General features: G+C 39.6%; 1 protein-coding gene across 2 annotated transcripts in view; it reads right to left on the bottom strand.

Annotated features, from left to right (window-relative positions):
• Positions 1 to 17,747, bottom strand: part of TMTC2 (transmembrane O-mannosyltransferase targeting cadherins 2) — a 250,967-nt gene that overhangs the window by 70,867 nt on the left and 162,353 nt on the right. For both annotated transcript variants that reach the window (XM_083182341.1, XM_083182342.1), the window contains 3 exons: positions 14,607 to 14,692; positions 14,036 to 14,220; positions 11,024 to 11,102 (listed from right to left, as the gene is read on the bottom strand). In XM_083182341.1, coding sequence (XP_083038467.1) covers positions 11,024 to 11,102; positions 14,036 to 14,220; positions 14,607 to 14,692 — 350 coding nt within the window. The remainder of the gene's footprint in view (positions 1 to 11,023; positions 11,103 to 14,035; positions 14,221 to 14,606; positions 14,693 to 17,747) is intronic.

The following is a 17,747-nucleotide window of genomic DNA, read 5'->3' as shown; positions in this document are numbered from 1 at the left end:
TAAGCTAAAATAATTAAATCACCAAAACAGAATTCCCACTAGGAACAACAAGAAGCCAAAAAGCTCCGAGGTCTGCTCTACACCAGACAGACAAGAACATTAAATATATGGAAAGCAGTTTAACCTTTGACGTACAGTCAAATCAGGCTCATTCTAATTGGTTTTTATTTTAACGTAATGTGCCTACAGGGCACCGGCTCGGAGCGATGCACCATGTGACCATTCACTACTAGACAAGTTAATTAAGGATTGACAGGGAGCTGTTTATTTTACGGTGGCAGCAATTGAATAAAAGCACAAAACACCTATCAGACTAGTGATATTCAAGCATCAGTAATTAATTGCTGTATCTCAAGCCATGAAAAGCTGTTATTTAATCCAGTGACAAATCTACACACCACACATTTATATACAGGTTGAGTATCCCTTAGGATTTTGGATAATGGATTTTTCCGTATTTTGGAATATTTTCATATTTCAATTAGGTATCTTGAGGACGGAACCCATGTGTGAGAAAAAAATGCATTTACAGTACGTTGTATAAACACACTAAACACATGACACATACACACATTTTATTTGTGCATGAAACAAGGTTTAAAAACATAAAACAAACTTTATATGCTAAGCAACCATTTTATTGCATATTTAGTGGCGGTTATATATCCCCAGTAGTGCCAGTTACACTTCATGTCCCCAATAGTGCCAGTTACACTTTGTGTTCCAAGTAGTGCCAGTTACACTTCATGTCCCCAGTAGTGCCAGTTACACTTCATGTCCCCAGTAGTGCCAGTTACACTTCATGTCCCCAGTAGTGCCAGTTACACTTCATGTCCCCAGTAGTGCCAGTTACATATCATGTCCCCAGTAGTGCAAGTTATAGATGACCCCAGTAGTGCCAGTTACATAACATGCCCCCAGTAGTGCCAGTTACAGGTGTCTCCAGTAGTGCCAGTCACAGGTGTCCCCAGTAGTGCCAGTCACAGGTGTATCCAGTAGTGCCAACAGCAAAAGAAATTACAGAAATTATGATGTTTTCAGAATAATTTGGATGTTGCATATCTGGATAAGGGATACTCAACCTGTACCAGCAACTAAATACTGTGGATAGTGGATAGCGAACTGCGTATTCTCAGCTTTCCTGCACACCCAATTTTTTATTTTGTTTTCAACATTTTAATATTGATCTGTCATTCTGTATATATTTGCCAATTGTACTAGGACCCTTATTCAGATCTGATCAGACACTCTACAGACCTATGCCTTTAGGTCTGTGTCTTGTTATGTACTATAAAAAGATAACGTTTTTCTCTGAACTACTAGGTTTAATTTAAAGTGTGCAATCTGCTTCAATTACTCTCAATATGTCTGTGATTTATAGAATGCATATGTGAGCACCAGATCAGAGCTACTTAAAGGATAAGCCATACTGGATTCTGGACGTTGGATTGTTTATTAAAAGAGTAAATACAAAGATGCTGGATTTTCCATTCACAAAATGCCATCTGCAGGTACTGTATATACTGTCTCAGCTAAAATACTTAATAGGGCTTTAAGGATATGTGTTCTGACAGAAAACAACTACAGGAAAGGATAGAGAAAGAAATCCCTTACCAGTGACTACTAAAGACATGAATATTATAAGAGGTATGTTACAACTGAAATCCATGTCATTATGTTATAGAATTTAAAATACAAGCTACAAATCTCGCTGACAGAAGCATCATTAAAGAATTCATAATTAGAGGCGTACATCATTGGATCTTTTGCAAGCATAGTGGTTTAATTGCATCTATTGAAAGGCAATAAACTCACAAATCCATAGACACTTTGGATGTATCATAAAATAAGAGGAAATAAATAAATTAAATGTTGCGGAATCAAATCAAGTTAACTGAGTAAATTAATGTTTCTGCTAAGCATAAAAAAAAATCCACAGAAAAATAACTAAGTGTGTGTTTAAAATGAATTATCTGGAAACTGAACGAAATAAAAATACACGCAATTAAAATGTTATGATTTCAAACGGGATTACTGACCCCAGAAACAATCTGATTGAGTTGTGCACCACATTCCAGCTGTAAAATAACACCATTACAATGGAAGGCTTACATTTTCGCACCACTAAACTCATAGAAGCACAAATTACTGTAACAGGTGGGCGCATGTGGTTTTAAATGCAATGTAATACAATAAACTGTACAATATCACATTTCCAGGAAAGGAAAAGACATCAAAACCTGAACCTGATCCTTAAGCAATCTTTAATTTTGGCATTAGAGCGTACGAACTCCCGAAGGGATCATTAAATCTTTTGACCCAAAGTTTTAATTGAAACTTTAAACAAAATATATTTCTTTCTTAATACTTAGGAGCTGGGCTTTAACCTCTGTAGTGCACACTATAATGCCAGACAAATTAATCTCTCCAGCCGCAGTGTACAGTGTCTGATTCGTATTCAAAAGATTAATGTCACAGAAAGCAGGATAATAGGGCATTTCCAGGCTCAACGCAATGGTTGTTCTCCTAGGCAAAAGACTAAAAACTATGTACAGTAATTGCATCATATTAAAAAATGCTTAAAGAACCCAGATACTCTGTCACCTACAGGCGCCTGATTTACAATGTGATCTCATAAAACACATGCAATGTACTGTACTGATAAACAGGAAAGCCCAAATCATCCAGTCAACTTAATGCTGACTGAAAACATGGAGACAACAGGCATGATATCCAATAGCATGCTCTCAAGCATGCCAACATTATACACAGTTAGCACACACATTTCTTCCTGTAATCCTGCACCTGCCTTTATGTTCTTTTTTGATCATTTAAAAATCTGCATCTGTTTATGTGTTCCTTCACTCCAGCAAACCTGAAGGACTGCACTTGCACATATAGTTAAATGTAATAGGATGAGAGAATCAGAAAATGAGAGATTTGGTAAGAAACCACCAGTTTTTTTTCAATCTGCAATCATTTACACTGCAAAACCACTTTGAATTTGCAGTGTAAATGATTGCCGTTTTTAAAAAAAACTGGTAGTTTCTTACCAAATCTCTCACTTTCTGAATCTCTCATCCTATTAAATTTTAACCTTACTGTCAGTGCATCATGCACCAATACCCAAGCTAACTTTTCCTGTGCAACTTATCTGCAATTAGACCTGGGTATCTCCTCTTTAGCAACAGCTCATCTCCTCATGTTCTTTTGTTCCACATAAGGAAAAGCATAATTAGGCCATCCAGCCCAAGTGCCCCTGATACCAGTTCTTACCATCCGAATGCCGTGATATAAGCGAATCAAATTCCTCAGACACCAAATAAACTCCATTAACTGTTTTAACCATTTACCTCCACACAACCGTCACACATCTCTTACTGTAATATACAGCCCACTTGAATGCCCTATAGAAGTATATAGGGTAATTGCTGATAATTATGATGTAGGGTAATTGCTATATGATGTTAATATAGACAATTTTGTCTTTTATTGTGAAGTCAGAAGAAAGGGATTTAAATCATAACTGTTAGGACGAAAAGCAGCAATTACCATAGACACATCTATAGGGCATTAATACTTCACAGTAATATATAGTTACATAGTAGGTGAGGTTGAAAAAAGACTTGCGTCCATCTAGGATATATTCGCAAACTGGAGGTATAGACCAAATATTTGTATTGTATAGATTTAAAAGGACCATTAACTGGGAAACCAAAGGGATGATTGTGAAATCATATAGAAATACTTATCGAATTTTTCATGTTTATTGATGATAAGCACAACTCGTTTTAAGGCATACTTAATAAATGTTACGTTTTAACTAAAATAATTTTACAAACTGATTAATAAAGAGTGCCCCGGAAAAGACACAATCAGTCTTTCTTGCACCCTTGTGCAAGGGAGCACCACCAACCCTGTGATTATTGTGACACAATTCATAATGTTTTTTTTTCTAATTTGATATCCTCAATATCTACGTCTATGATTATGTGCAGACTCATACAAATCTAATATACTGGACTGTACAGTGTATGACCAAGCTCTTTGATGCGTTTATGGGCCATCAAATCTACCAGTTGTGGTCAGGTGCCGTGTTGTGATGAAGAAGGGCACAAGCAGGAGTTCTAAGCCAGCACATGGATATAGCTTCCAGTGCTTGTGGCATGCACTGGGTGGTGTACCAGTCACCAGTGATGTGCCCTGCTGCATAAGTGATATGGAGATATGGTATTCTTAACCACAAAAACAGGCTCCATCTCCTTGGCTGTTCTGTGCTTACATCAGAACTTCTATGACAGCGCACCTCCAACTGGGTCCACTGGGCCAACTGCTCTTTGGTCTCGGAGTTGAATATGTAGATCAAGGATATACCACCACTCATGATCTTCCAGACAGAGTTTCAGTGACCACAATTGAGGAACAGTCTTTTAGGGACCATCTCAAGCTCTGAAGTTCTACAAACCACTGAAACACAGTTGTTTGGTTCAGTACTTCTTCCCCAAAAGCAGCTCAGAACCAGTCAAACACGTCTGCTGCTACAGCCACTTGTAGTCCTAGAAGATCATGGCTCTTCAGTGTCCTCTGTTGAGCTACATATCAAGTTCATGAAGAAGTAAACATGACTTATTTGGTGTGCAGTGCTGCTTATATACAGATTTGTCCTCTTACGTCAGATACCTAGCATGAGTGAACAACCTGGTCCCTTTGGGCGTGTGAGACTGCAACTTAATCGCATTGCAATGTAACTAGGACTGTGGTGATTAATATGGTATATATGTGTGACACGTGTATTTTGTGTGACTGTTTATACATTGGCGAGAACCTCAGCGGGCTACCTTGTACATAGCAGCGTTGATATTGACAGGGGCGATCGTTTATCACCTTCATAATGGCTGCTTTCTCTACCAATTCTGCCAGTCTAAAAGATATGAAGTATGCACTACAGTACACATTAACCTCATGTAACCTCATTAACTTATCTATGGCAGATACTTTCAGACAGACAGGAATGTTGGATATATAGATCAATTATTCATGCCAACGCTAATCAATGTTTTATCAATTATACAAATATTCTGATTTCCTATTTATACTTTAAAAGATCTCGGACTATTCTCCAACTTCTATTCATGCCTAAAAAGCTTTGGGGTATATGTAGTAAGCCTTGGAGAGTGAATAGAGACAAAATACAAACAAATCCACTTCTAAGTGCTGGTTTGCAGACTTTGGAGCCAATATATTAAGTCTGGAGAAGTGATAACGCAGCAGCCAGTCAGCTCCTAACTGTCCTTTCCAAACCCAGCCTGTAACTTGACAGCTGGTGCAGTATCACTGAATACTGTATCATTGCTCCAGGTTAAAAACATCTGCCCACAGTGTTTAAAAAATGACAGTTAGGGGATGGCTAGTTGGTGATTTTGTGTCTATTTACTAAGGGTTAAAGTTGAGGAAGATAAAGTACCAGCCAATCAGTTCCTGCCATAATTTTTTAAACACAGCCTGTGATATGGCAGTTAGTAGCTGGCTCGTAATTTATCTCTGTCCATTTTTATCACTTTCCAAGGCTTAGTTAATAGACGCCTATATTATTCTCCACTTTATCACTCTCCCAGCCCTAGCCCATGTCTGAGCAGCAGGTTCCAAATGGAAATCACTAACTCACAATAGATTACCCATTGTTTTTAAATCTTTAAACATTCTTTGAAAATCCACCTACTTTATGTATCATAGTATAGATATACTCTTTCTGGTCACATTATAGTCCAACTATGATCATTTCTTTGTTTCACCAGCCTCATATATTTTTTTAAAGATGATGTTACCAGCTATAAAGTCTGACACATCATTGTCCTGCAAAGACGGCTAATAGTGGATCAGGATGTACAGATGTCTTTTTGATTCATTTTGGTGTAGATCAGTGGACTTTAGTATAAGTGAAAAAAATAGGAAAAGGAAAAAAAAATGTGACTCAAATGATATTTCAATATTGTAGCTGAGTTTTAAAAAATGACAAGAGATTATAACAAAAAAAATTGTAATAGTGAACGTGACAGATGTTAGACTACAGAAACTCAAATTCAGGTGAGGAAAGTCGCTTGCCAATAAAGTCATAACATTTATGAAATCTTTAGAGAAATGCTGTATGTAGGAGGAAAGAATGGGAAAAATGGATGTGACAGATTAACACTTTCAGAGTGCTAAATAGTACTATTCATGGACATAAAAAGCACATATCATAATAAATGATACATTATTACCTAGAGGATAAAAATTGATGTTAACTGGATAGTGCATTTTCAATCATGACCAATTATATTTGGTAATAAGATACATTATTATTGGTAAAGAATAGGCTAAAATTTCTTAATAGAGGCTGTACACTAACCTGCATACACACTGGGCATTTTTGGCCAGTGTGTATGCCGGAAGATCCTGCGAAATTGCTGGCCAGAAAATTGCTCACTGCAAATACAGTATACTGAGCAATTTTCACCCGGCCCAGCGATTTTCACAATAGGAGACCTCGGAAAGTGGTTCACTTGTCTGGGAAAACAGGCCGATGGCCAGCGATGATGATTTTTAGCTCAAAGTAGCTCAAAATGCCCAAAATCGCCTAATATGTATGGGCTTGAAGATATGCTAAGACAGTGTGTGCAAGGATACTTTATGGGGTCTGAAAAAAGATTCATGAGAATGCAAACAATAGAAAGCTAGGTCCAAAATCTATAGACTGGTCATGCCTTATGGATGCAGGCACTGGTGTACCTCAGTGATCTAACCAAAGGGAAGTGATGTGCACACTACACTACAAATCACCACCAGATAGGTATCAGTAAGAGGATTTTATGCCCCTAATATACAAAAGTCTACAATACAGAATAATACAAAGGACCTCTAAAAGGGGGATATATTCACGTAGGACCAGAAAACATGAATACAAAATGCTAGTAGAATAAACAAAAGTATATTATATGAAATGCTATATATCCATAGTGTTAAAGGACAATCTCCAACAAAAAAATATTACTCTTGCTACAGATGGAGCCCCTCTCATTTAGCTCTAGCGGTCACCAGAATGTCCCCACTGGCGAGTGTTGGCTGAGAGGGACTACATCTGACTGGGACCAGTCCGTTCCAGGCATAAGGCGGCATAGCTACCTTCTTATATTTATACTGATCGGCCCCTAGGCTGGGTGAATATAGGGGTTAGAGTCATAGCTAGGGTGGCTGGGTCACACAGAAGCAGTGATTGTCTTGTGAGTGAACATGTATGTTTTGCATGATGGGGGGTACACACAGTCAGAAATATCATCACATGTATTTTAAAAAGTTGAATCTGCATTGTCGAAAACGGCCCCTAGATTACGTCCGCTTTCAACAACAACAACAAAAAAAGTCGATATGAGTTTATCAACTGTCGGAACATTTTACGACAGTTGGAAATTAGATACCCAGTAGCGCACGCAGGGGGAGGTTTCTGAGTACCCAGAAACCCCCCCCCCCCCCTAGGAGTCTGAAAGCTGAGGGTCCCCTCTTTCCATGGGTACAAGAATTTTAAAAACCGGCCCTTGGGAACCGGAGATATCTGTTGAAAATAAGGGCCACAACTCCTTCTCCTCCTTGCGCAACTGCTATGCCTGACTCTGACACTTATCGGGGATCACCTTCCCCACAAATACAAATACTAGAACAATGGAGTATAAGTGGTGTCTACACAGCGCTTATGAATGACAAAATATATAAACGTCACTTTCCTTTTTTGTCATCGAGGGTCTGAGGGCGTGAGTGATCCTAGAGCTCTCAATGGTGTCCCATGGGAGTGTTCACATAAAAAGGCATGAAAAATAAAAACAATGTATTTTGTATCAGAATACATGTAACCATATATGGAGAACAAGTCCCAAGTGATTCACTCTCAGGGGAAAAAACAGGTGCTTTGATAGATGTCCTTCCACCATCAAGTGCAGAAAATGTTGTTGTACCGATAAACTCACTTTAGTGAGGTGCAGAACCCACATATAAAGGTATCTTTAAGGATATTGAAGGTCGTACCCCACTCACAGTAAAGAAAGGCAGATATTTCATATAAAGGTATCTTTCAAAGGGAATATTTCATGGGGAGCGTAACCCAAACTTACTGTGGAAAATGAGGTGCAACTCAGATTGGTGTCCAAAAAGATTTTATTCATAAAAAACACTCCAAACAGCGTACCCCAACTCACTGTGGTAAATGAGGTGCAACTCTCATCAAGGTTTCTTTACGACACTCAGATTGGTGTCCAAAAAGATTTTATTCATAAAAAACACTCCAAACATATGAAAGATAAAAAATGCAGTACAATGATTAGATGGAGGCCCTTTTCTACCTTGGGGGTGAAGCTAGATACACAAAAGGATTGAATATACAGTATAACCTGGATGTGGATGAATCCGTCTACCATCTATGTGGACAATCCGGATTCATCCACATCCAGGTTATATATTCCACCCTTTTGTGTATCTAGCTTCACCCCCAAGGTGGAAAAGGACCTCCATCTAATCATTGTACTGCATTTTTTATCTTTCATATGTTTGGAGTGTTTTTTATGAATAAAATCTTTTTGGACACCAATCTGAGTGTCGTAAAGAAACCTTGATGAGAGTTGCACTTAATTTTCCACAGTGAGTTGGGGTACGCTCCCCATGAAATATTCCCTTTGAAAGATACCTTTATATGAAATATCTGCCTTTCTTTACTGTGAGTGGGGTACGACCTTCAATATCCTTAAAGATACCTTTATATGTGGGTTCTGCACCTCACTAAAGTGAGTTTATCGGTACGACAACATTTTCTGCACTTGATGGTGGAAGGACATCGATCAAAGCACCTGTTTTTTCCCCTGAGAGTGAATCACTTGGGACTTGTTCTCCATGTATGGTTACATGTATTCTGATACAAAATACATTGTTTTTATTTCTTTCATGCCTCTTTATGTGTACACTCCCATGGGAACCATTGAGAGCTCTAGGATCACTCACGCCCTCAGACCCTCAATGACAAAAAAGGGAAGTGACGTGTATATATTTTGTCATTCATAAGCGCTGTGTAGACTCCACTTATACGCCATTGTTCTAACCGGAGATATCTGACTTCAAAGCAGTGGTCCCCATCCAAGCCTGTTAATTGCTCTTCCCAGTCAGATATTTCAGGTTCTGTCTGACTTAGGGGGTATTTCTGAGGGTATATTCCAAAAGCTGGGACTCTCCCTCTTTGATGGACACTAGTAGCTTGTCTTTACTATTCACAAAACCAGAGATATCAGCCTTCCAGCAGCTGGTTACTGCTCCAGCTCCACACACCTGGTATGTAGTTTTATATTCTCATTGGCAGATTGCTCTGCCTCCTGAACTCTGATCCCCTAGTCCATAATACCATTTGGTAGGTGGGATTAACTAGTTTTTAATTCCAATTAAAATCTAAGAAATCTTTTTCCGGGAACTGGAGATATCTGCAGTCAAGCAAGCTGTCCTCCCACCAGAAAATTATGAATAATAAGCCCACTCCACTATACACCCCTCCTCTGCGTATTAAACATCCTCTACCACCCTGGAAGTTATGTATCAGGGCCCCTTCATTCAGTCCAATGCCCCCTTCTCCCACCCAATCTCCCACCATCTGTGCAGTAAAGGGGTAATTAGTGGAAATTACTGATCCAGGCCCTACATGCTGAGTGATTGATATAATACCCCCTACCACCCGTGGGACATTAAAGCTTCCCCCACCCCTACCGCTGGAGGATTGGTAGGGGCCCCAATACATTGCTATGCCCAGGGATCTACACTGCTGTTGCTGCCCCTGTATATGTATATATATACAGTATGTTATGTATCACATCCTTGCTGGCGGGTCGCCAGAACGTACGCGCTGGCGACCCGCCAGCAGCCTCGCCAGCGAGGAGACTGAGACGCACGTGCGTCTCACGCGCACGCGCGTCTCAGTCTCCGTCGCTGGCGCGACGGAAAACCCTGTCCGTCTCCGCCTCAGGGAGACGGACAGGGTTAGGGGGGGTTAGGGGGGGTGCGGGCAGGCGGCGGGGACCCCGGGTTACCGCCGGCAAGCCGGCGGGGACCCGGGGGAACGGATCGAAGCGCCGTCGGAAGGGGACGCGCGCGCCTCTCGTGCGCGCGCGTCCCCTTCTCACCATCGCCATGGCGCTGGCGGGGGATGGCGGCTGGCGACGCCAGCGCCATCCCCTGCAAAGATGGACCCTGACCCATCTGTATATATATATATATATATCTAAAAGACAACAAGAAAAGGAGCGCTCCATAGTGCAATATCTTTGAAAATTTATTGTGATAAAGTAGCTTTTTAAAAGCATAAAAGCAATGGGTAACGTACCCTTACTGACGGTTGTCACAACCGCAGTGTTTAACAGCGTGGATTTGTGATAAACACAAACAATGGTGGAGAGGTTACACTCACGGTGGTCCAACTCAGCAGATCGACGCTAGGCCACGCCCCAACGCGTTTCGTCATCAACGGACTTCGTCATTGCTTTTATGCTTTTAAAAAGCTACTTTATCACAATAAATTTTCAAAGATATTGCACTATGGAGCGCTCCTTTTCTTGTTGTCTTTTAGATTGATTGACCCTCAGAATCCGGGTGTATTAACAGGAGCTGCCGGTCGTATCACAGACCAAAGTGCAGGAGTCTAGGATTTGGACTTGGGTTCAATTAACCCTGTTAGAATTGGACAGTTGTGGGACTTGCGCACTTATTTTTTGTTTATATTATATATATATATATATATATTATTTATATACATTTGGTCTATCTATAATACTTTAACTGACCCGGCATATACTGGGTCACCTAAGTGTCCATCTCCGGAAACCCCCTTCTAAAAATCCTGCGTTTGCCCGATACCCCATAAACATTTGTGCTGAGCAGGCAGAATGGCCAGCCCAAACCTTAACAGGCAATTGTATCTATCAGTAGCTGTAACAAATGTTTCAAAAATATCTTTTTCTCTCACCCATCATGTTGTATAAGCTTTGTGGTGCAAACTGCCTTGGCATTTTCTGTATTGCTTCTTTATAGACCGTCAGTGCATCCTAGAAAATAAAAATAAACAATACATAAAAATGCTAATGCAAGGTGTTATTGAACAATCAACAGCTGTCGTCTAAAATGCTGAAACAAATATTACACAAATTAAGCAAATCTACATATAATAATACATGCAAATGACGCTGATCAAAAATATAGAACACTAAAAACACTGCAGCTAAAAATAAACTATCACCTTATACACAAAAGTATAATTGATAGCTTCAATTACAGACAATGGTGTTTTGACATCAACAAAAGAATATATTCCTTTACTTCCGAGGCCTGGAACATGTTTTGCACTGTTGAGATGCCTTTTATCTTGTTCAATCTGGTATGAGGGTAGGCATCTTTATGCATGTGATTATCCTGTGGTGTATTTTTTATATGCTTTTATCTTTAGTTTATTGTGTAAGTGCATATTCATTAAATACTTTGAATTAGAACTGACAGTACTGTGATAACTTTTATATTTCCTACATTTTGCTATCTGTAATGATACCACATAGCTTTGATCCTATTGAAAAAGGAGGCTGTTGATGTATTGTAAGTGTTTTAAATGTGATGGTATCGGCTGCCCGGTACTTAGGATGCCAGCGGTCAGAAAAATTACAGTGGAATCCCAATGCGCAGAGTCCGAGTATGACTCCCTAAACAAACCGTAACCCTCCCTACCTGTAACTTAGTCCTAAACTACCCCCAAAGTCTAACCCTAACCTCTTCCCTTAGTGACTAACTTTAACCGACCACCCCTGCAGCACAACCCTTAGTGTCTAACCCTAATCCCTTCTATTCTATGTGGTGTGGTGGTTTCTCTAGAAAAAAAGAAGCTTGCTATGCACACACTTTGAGTTTGATTGCTTGATAATTAAGCACACTTGAACGTAGGAATTAGATTCTGTTTGCTACCAGTTCCCATCCCTTCTTCCCTTGGTGTTTTTAATCAGTACAGGTCCTGCAATGCTATCTACATGGGGACACAATTATGGTAAGTCCATCATATATTGGCATAATAAGTTTACTTAGTAACATAAGGGACCCATCTAATGGGGTTTACTTTGAACTATGTGGAGGGGCTCATTTTGGGCCAAATATGCGCTACAAAACTCAGATACAAATATCAGTGTGCAACAGTGATAACCTCCCACCATTTACCCTGTTTCATCATTTATTAGAACTTATAACTCTGCATTGTGGTTTTTTTTTTCTTCATTTCACTTAAAGAACAAAAAAATGTTTGGCAAAGACACAGTGCTGAATGTAAATTGTACTTTTATTAAATCTATAAATATCAAACCCAAAGACTTCTGAGTTACCAAAATATTTTACAATTAAAATGACTTATTTCCAATTTCTTGTGCGATGTTTTCCATGATTATCAGCATTGCTGTAACACCACTGTTCTATTGTTTGAAAGTCTATCGGGTTTATATCTTTATAGCTGAAAACTCGATCAAATGGACAGGTCAGAAGTTCTGCTTATTTCTGGATTAGAACATACAAGTAAACCATTTACACACAAATCCAAGACCACCAATGTGACTGTAAAAAAATGACACCCAACCACTCTTTCAGTAAGTAAAAGTTTAGCAGTAAATAAAATTAAATTAGTTCTGAGCAACCATATAAATGTTTCAACTTTAAAAGGGCATTTGACAAAAATAAAGGTAATTATTAATCGCAGAAACATCAGTTTCTCTGAGAATATTGGTTATATCTTCCTAAAATGGGAGATCTTCCAATAAGAACAGAGTGTACTGTACATGATGGTTTTACATCTAAAACAAAACCACAGTGTATAATACTAGAGTTCTACATACTAGAACTATAAAACTAAGCCTTCAAACAACCATGCACACAGTGGCTACATCAACATTTGGTACTGGGCAACAATCCACAGAAGAAAAAGTGGCTTTATAGACCTATCACAAGATTACAGCATTAAACTTGGCTTATTTAAAACCTACCAATAGAAATGCAGAATCCAGTATGACATCCTAAATAAAGAGCACAATTTCACGTTCTCCAATTTCCACATACGTAACATCCAACATTCAAATATAGCCCTAGGCCTGTCCCTTGCCAGTTTCCATTTGAGAAAGCTGCATACTAATCTCACTGGCTCCAGGTTAATGAGTCCAAAACCATCACATCATGTCAATAATACAGTAGGTGGATTTGATTGAATTAAATACTAAACATAGCAAGGACAAATCATCTGTGTTGCAAGCGCAACGGAACTATGACTGTCAGTGAAACAGTTGCTCAGCCCTTAATTAGACAACGTTGCAAGTATATATAGATCCCAAGTTGTTTAATTATGACAGGTAGACGTGAGTACAGTATTTTTATGGGTTTTTTTGTGTCTTATTTCGGCAATTGTTCGTGCGGCATTTAGATTACCTGCTTTGCGGGTCAACCAGAATGGGGGCCTTAGGGGGGTATGCAATCTGAGTCGTGCTCCCGCAGCCATCTCCCGACGGGGGAGATGGCTGCGGGGCCCTATTCAATTCTGTCTTCTCCGACAGCATTGTACAGGGTTTCTCCGCAAAACGAGCCTGACATCAAAAGCTGTCGGGCTTGTTCTGCCGAGAAAAGCCGGAAATAGGCGCGCTCCCGGCCGGAGCTCGTCTATTTCCGTCCTCAACTCGTGGCCACGCCCCCTTCTCGCCGCTCGGCGGCCGGGACATTGAATCCCGACCGTCAAGCTCACATCGAGCAAAGCGAGAACGGGACAGGGGCACGGCTGTCGAGCTTGCTCGACAGCTGTACCCCTGACATTGAATACCCCCCTTAGTCAGAGGCACAATGTTGTGCAAAACAAAACATAATTAACTTACATTTGATCATAAATAAATCATTGCGTTTCTGTTTGCCAAGGAAATAAAAAGCAGTTCATTTTTTTTCAAAACGGCGTGTCAATAACAGAGACTCTTACCTCGTACTGTCCTTGTTCATGGTACAATTTCCCCAGATTATAAAGGCAACTGGTCACTGAGCTCTTATGAGCATTTGGATCTTTTAAGTTTTCATCAGGGATTTCTGAACATTTTAAAAAAGTCCTTTTGGCTTCTTCTGTTCTTTCCTGATTTATAAGAATTATACCTGTATTCAAGTATGCCGCTGTGAAATATATTTGTAAAGAATACATAATTAGTAAAAATGTAAAGGTAAAAAAAAATGAATGTAAGTGTAAATAGTTCAATACTGAAAAACAAATGTAATATTCATGTAGCAGTAAATCTGTGGCCATAAAAGATAATTCTTGCTCACGTGGCCTGCTAATGATAGTCCATTCCTTTACAGAGGGACCACCATAGGAGATTGGTGGTTCAGCTTATATGCTTTTTCAAAACCTTTCATCTCTAAAAACACTGCCAATTAGGATGCCAGTTGTGATGATGGTTTTGTGGTGAGGGCTTAGTCCTTCATCTTATTTCAAAAACGACTGTAATGATAATGATACACAGATGTGAATAAGGAAGATAAAATGTAAATTCATTACTTACATGCCAGTGTAGGCCTGCTACCAATTGCTAACTTGTAGTAGTGAAGAGCCTCAGAAAACTTGCTGTTTTCCTGGAGCAATAATCCTCTATAATAAAATACACAAAAATTAGACTGAATTAGTTTTGAGTAGCTGCAAACAGGAGAAACAGAATATTTGACCATACAAAACACTAAGCTAAACATGTGTATATCTAAATCAAAGGCTTTTTAAAAAAAAACAAAGGCAATGAAACATATTGTTCTTGATACAAAAGTTGTCTTTTTTTTATGTTATTTATGTCAGAAATCCAGTCCGGTTAACCAATTCATTAGCAAAGGTGAGAAATGATGCAGCTTGTAAGTACCAGATAATATTAAGTAGTGACTGATTAAGACTAGAACACCGACCACACATGGCGCAGTCCATACTTTTGCTGATTGCAGAACACAGCATCTGTGAGCAATTTGTCCACAAACACGGAAATCAACTTGTTGAAATCACAGTGTGCAAATGCCAATCTGATTTCCTATCCTGTTCTGGGTCAGTTAGGGACCCCACACACAAACTTGCACAGGTCATAGGTTGACCCCATTTTCCACCCTGCCAAATCAAATATAATCTCACTGATTAGATTTTGGTCCGGCATGCTGGGATCACCCAGAGAACAATAGTGACTGATGGAACTAATCTGGGGAACAGTAATTATTTAACGGTGACTACTCATTGTGTAAGAGTCATTAGAACACATATTTCAGAGCAGAAATATGTCATGCCTTCCTGTCTATTTAAATGCTGTTGTTTTAACATCTAAACGAAAAGCATCCAGGGACACTACTAACAGAGATTGGAAATATATTATGTGCCGCAGGTCTGCCCAAACGGAAACCTGCATATAGGACTTCAAGGTCTTTCTGTGGCCCACAAACATCCCAACAATGTAGATTTTTACATTAAATAATATTCACTATCAAGCATCATAAGATCACTACAATACACTTATTATTTAGGCCCCAACCCCAATGGTCATGGTTGGCGCATGTGCATTTCTGCGCGGCATCTCAGTGCTCGATAAACAGCGATTTTCACTGCTTACCGAGCCAACCAGAATTAGGTGCATAATATAAATATTAAAAACTTGGGGCCTACTTCTTAGTTGCATGTAATGCGATTGCAGATCCGGCCACTTCGGGTAATCAGGAAATTATGTGATCATCCATATCTATTCTGAATGAGACACATCTATGTATCCACAATGTCATCACAGCTATCGGCATGGGCTCCTGTCAGAGGACGGCGAGGATTCCCCGAATGGCGAGTATTGCCACAAATGCAGTGAGCCCGCTACATATAGCTGCGAGCTTCGCTGTTTTGTCGTCCGCACTCGCCGTTTCCAACTCGCTTTTTAGAAATGGCGAGGTGGAAACGGCGAGTAAAGGGAGTGAGTTGAATACTGAGCACAGTCTATAATGGCGAGCAATAGGCAATCGAAGTTACATATACAAGCTAGAAAGCACGCCACATATTTTGGACATAAAAAACCTTATAACTCTTGCCCATTTTGAACTAAACATAAATAAAGCAAAACAAAACAAAAACCAAGTTCAACCAAGAATGTCTACTCTATTCTATAATGTCATGTTACACAGAAAGTGAGTTGTGAGATTAAAAGGTGTACAGAAATAAAAACTCATCCTTTTTCATTATGCTTATGTTCATCCACATTTACAGACATGGTTGCACGGGTGAACAGTATTTCTCAATGATCAGCAGAGTGCCATCATTGCTTTTCCTGATATTAACGAGGGGAGGGGACCCGGACTTTGGGTCAACATGCATTCATACATAATATTCTGGAGTGGAGGCTTGAACATGCGCTTTGCGGGGGCATGGTGACGATATTGCCTAATTGTAGCTCCGCCTCCCACTATGAAGCACTATAAAGCAGGCACTGTATAGTGGGAATATGATAACACGATTCAGCACGAACTGTGTCATCGGGTCCCCCTGTGCCACCAGTGTGACCACTAGAGGCCACTCGATTGACCAAAGCACTCCTTAACAGAAAGAGAATGCAAAAAAATCTGATGATTCAAACTTGCTGGATATGGAGAGAGGGAGCTCTAAAAACAGAGATTGTAGGTAGGAGCAGATAGGGACTAAGCCGTCCTTTTAACAGTCTTTTAACTAGTATGATATAATGCAGCATTAATGTACTGTGAGGTATTTATTATGGCATACAGTACATTATTGTAGCAGTGGCAGAAGAACAATACAGTACTGTAGTTCAAAAATGTTATAACATATGGTAAGGACAGTGTTGCAACGTAATAGAAGTATACAGTACACTTTGTTAGAACATGCAAAAAAAAACCCATTACACAGCTAAAGAAATGACTATTATGTCAGCACTAGAAAACAGCTTGGAAGAAAAGTAGCTCAGCAGCTCTGTAACATTAAAGGACAGCACCATATTTTATATCTGACACAAAGGGACATCAGGCAGTATCACAATCACGCTAGAGTGTACTCTGGCCTAAAGCATCATTAAGGTGCAGATGGAATGAAATTGCTTCTAAATATGTGAGCTGTAGATCAGTAATGGCAACCTGGAGGTCAGGGCTACTACAGTTCCCCAATGTGTTTAGTGTCCTTGATTGTCTGTGTTCCCAGAACATTGTCACACTGACACTGGACTTCCAGAGTAATAATCCACAGTGACAAATAATGGCAAAAGCAGAGCACATAAGAACAGAGAAAGACAAACAAGGTAGACAAACCTAAGAGAAGATGTGAAAGCCAGAAGGAAGGGAAGGTGATATTCCTTAGTGTGTAAACAAGCTATGATGTACAGACATTATATTTCTAAAGCAAAAATGTGAGGACATGAAAGATAATGCAGAATTTCTACAAATTCATAAGGGGATATAGCAATCAAAATGTGTACAAATAGGAGAGCGGAATGTCGTGTAGATCCAGAAAAGGGACACATACATAGTTCTTAGCACATTGTTTTTTTGCATCTACTTAAGGGCAGGAGAGTGTGACAGTCACACATGGAAGGATCTGTAGGAGGCATAACTCTTGTGGTCGGGTGGATGATCCGCAATGAAGATGATTATGATACTTGTCATTGGCCAGTTGACCCTCACAAGCAGATATT

The sequence above is a fragment of the Crinia signifera genome, chromosome 4 (assembly GCF_055691185.1).
Source record: "Crinia signifera chromosome 4, ASM5569118v1, whole genome shotgun sequence".
Lineage (NCBI taxonomy): Eukaryota > Metazoa > Chordata > Amphibia > Anura > Myobatrachidae > Crinia > Crinia signifera.
The sequence above is the reverse complement of the archived record's forward strand: the minus strand, read 5'-3'. Positions and strand labels throughout refer to the sequence as shown.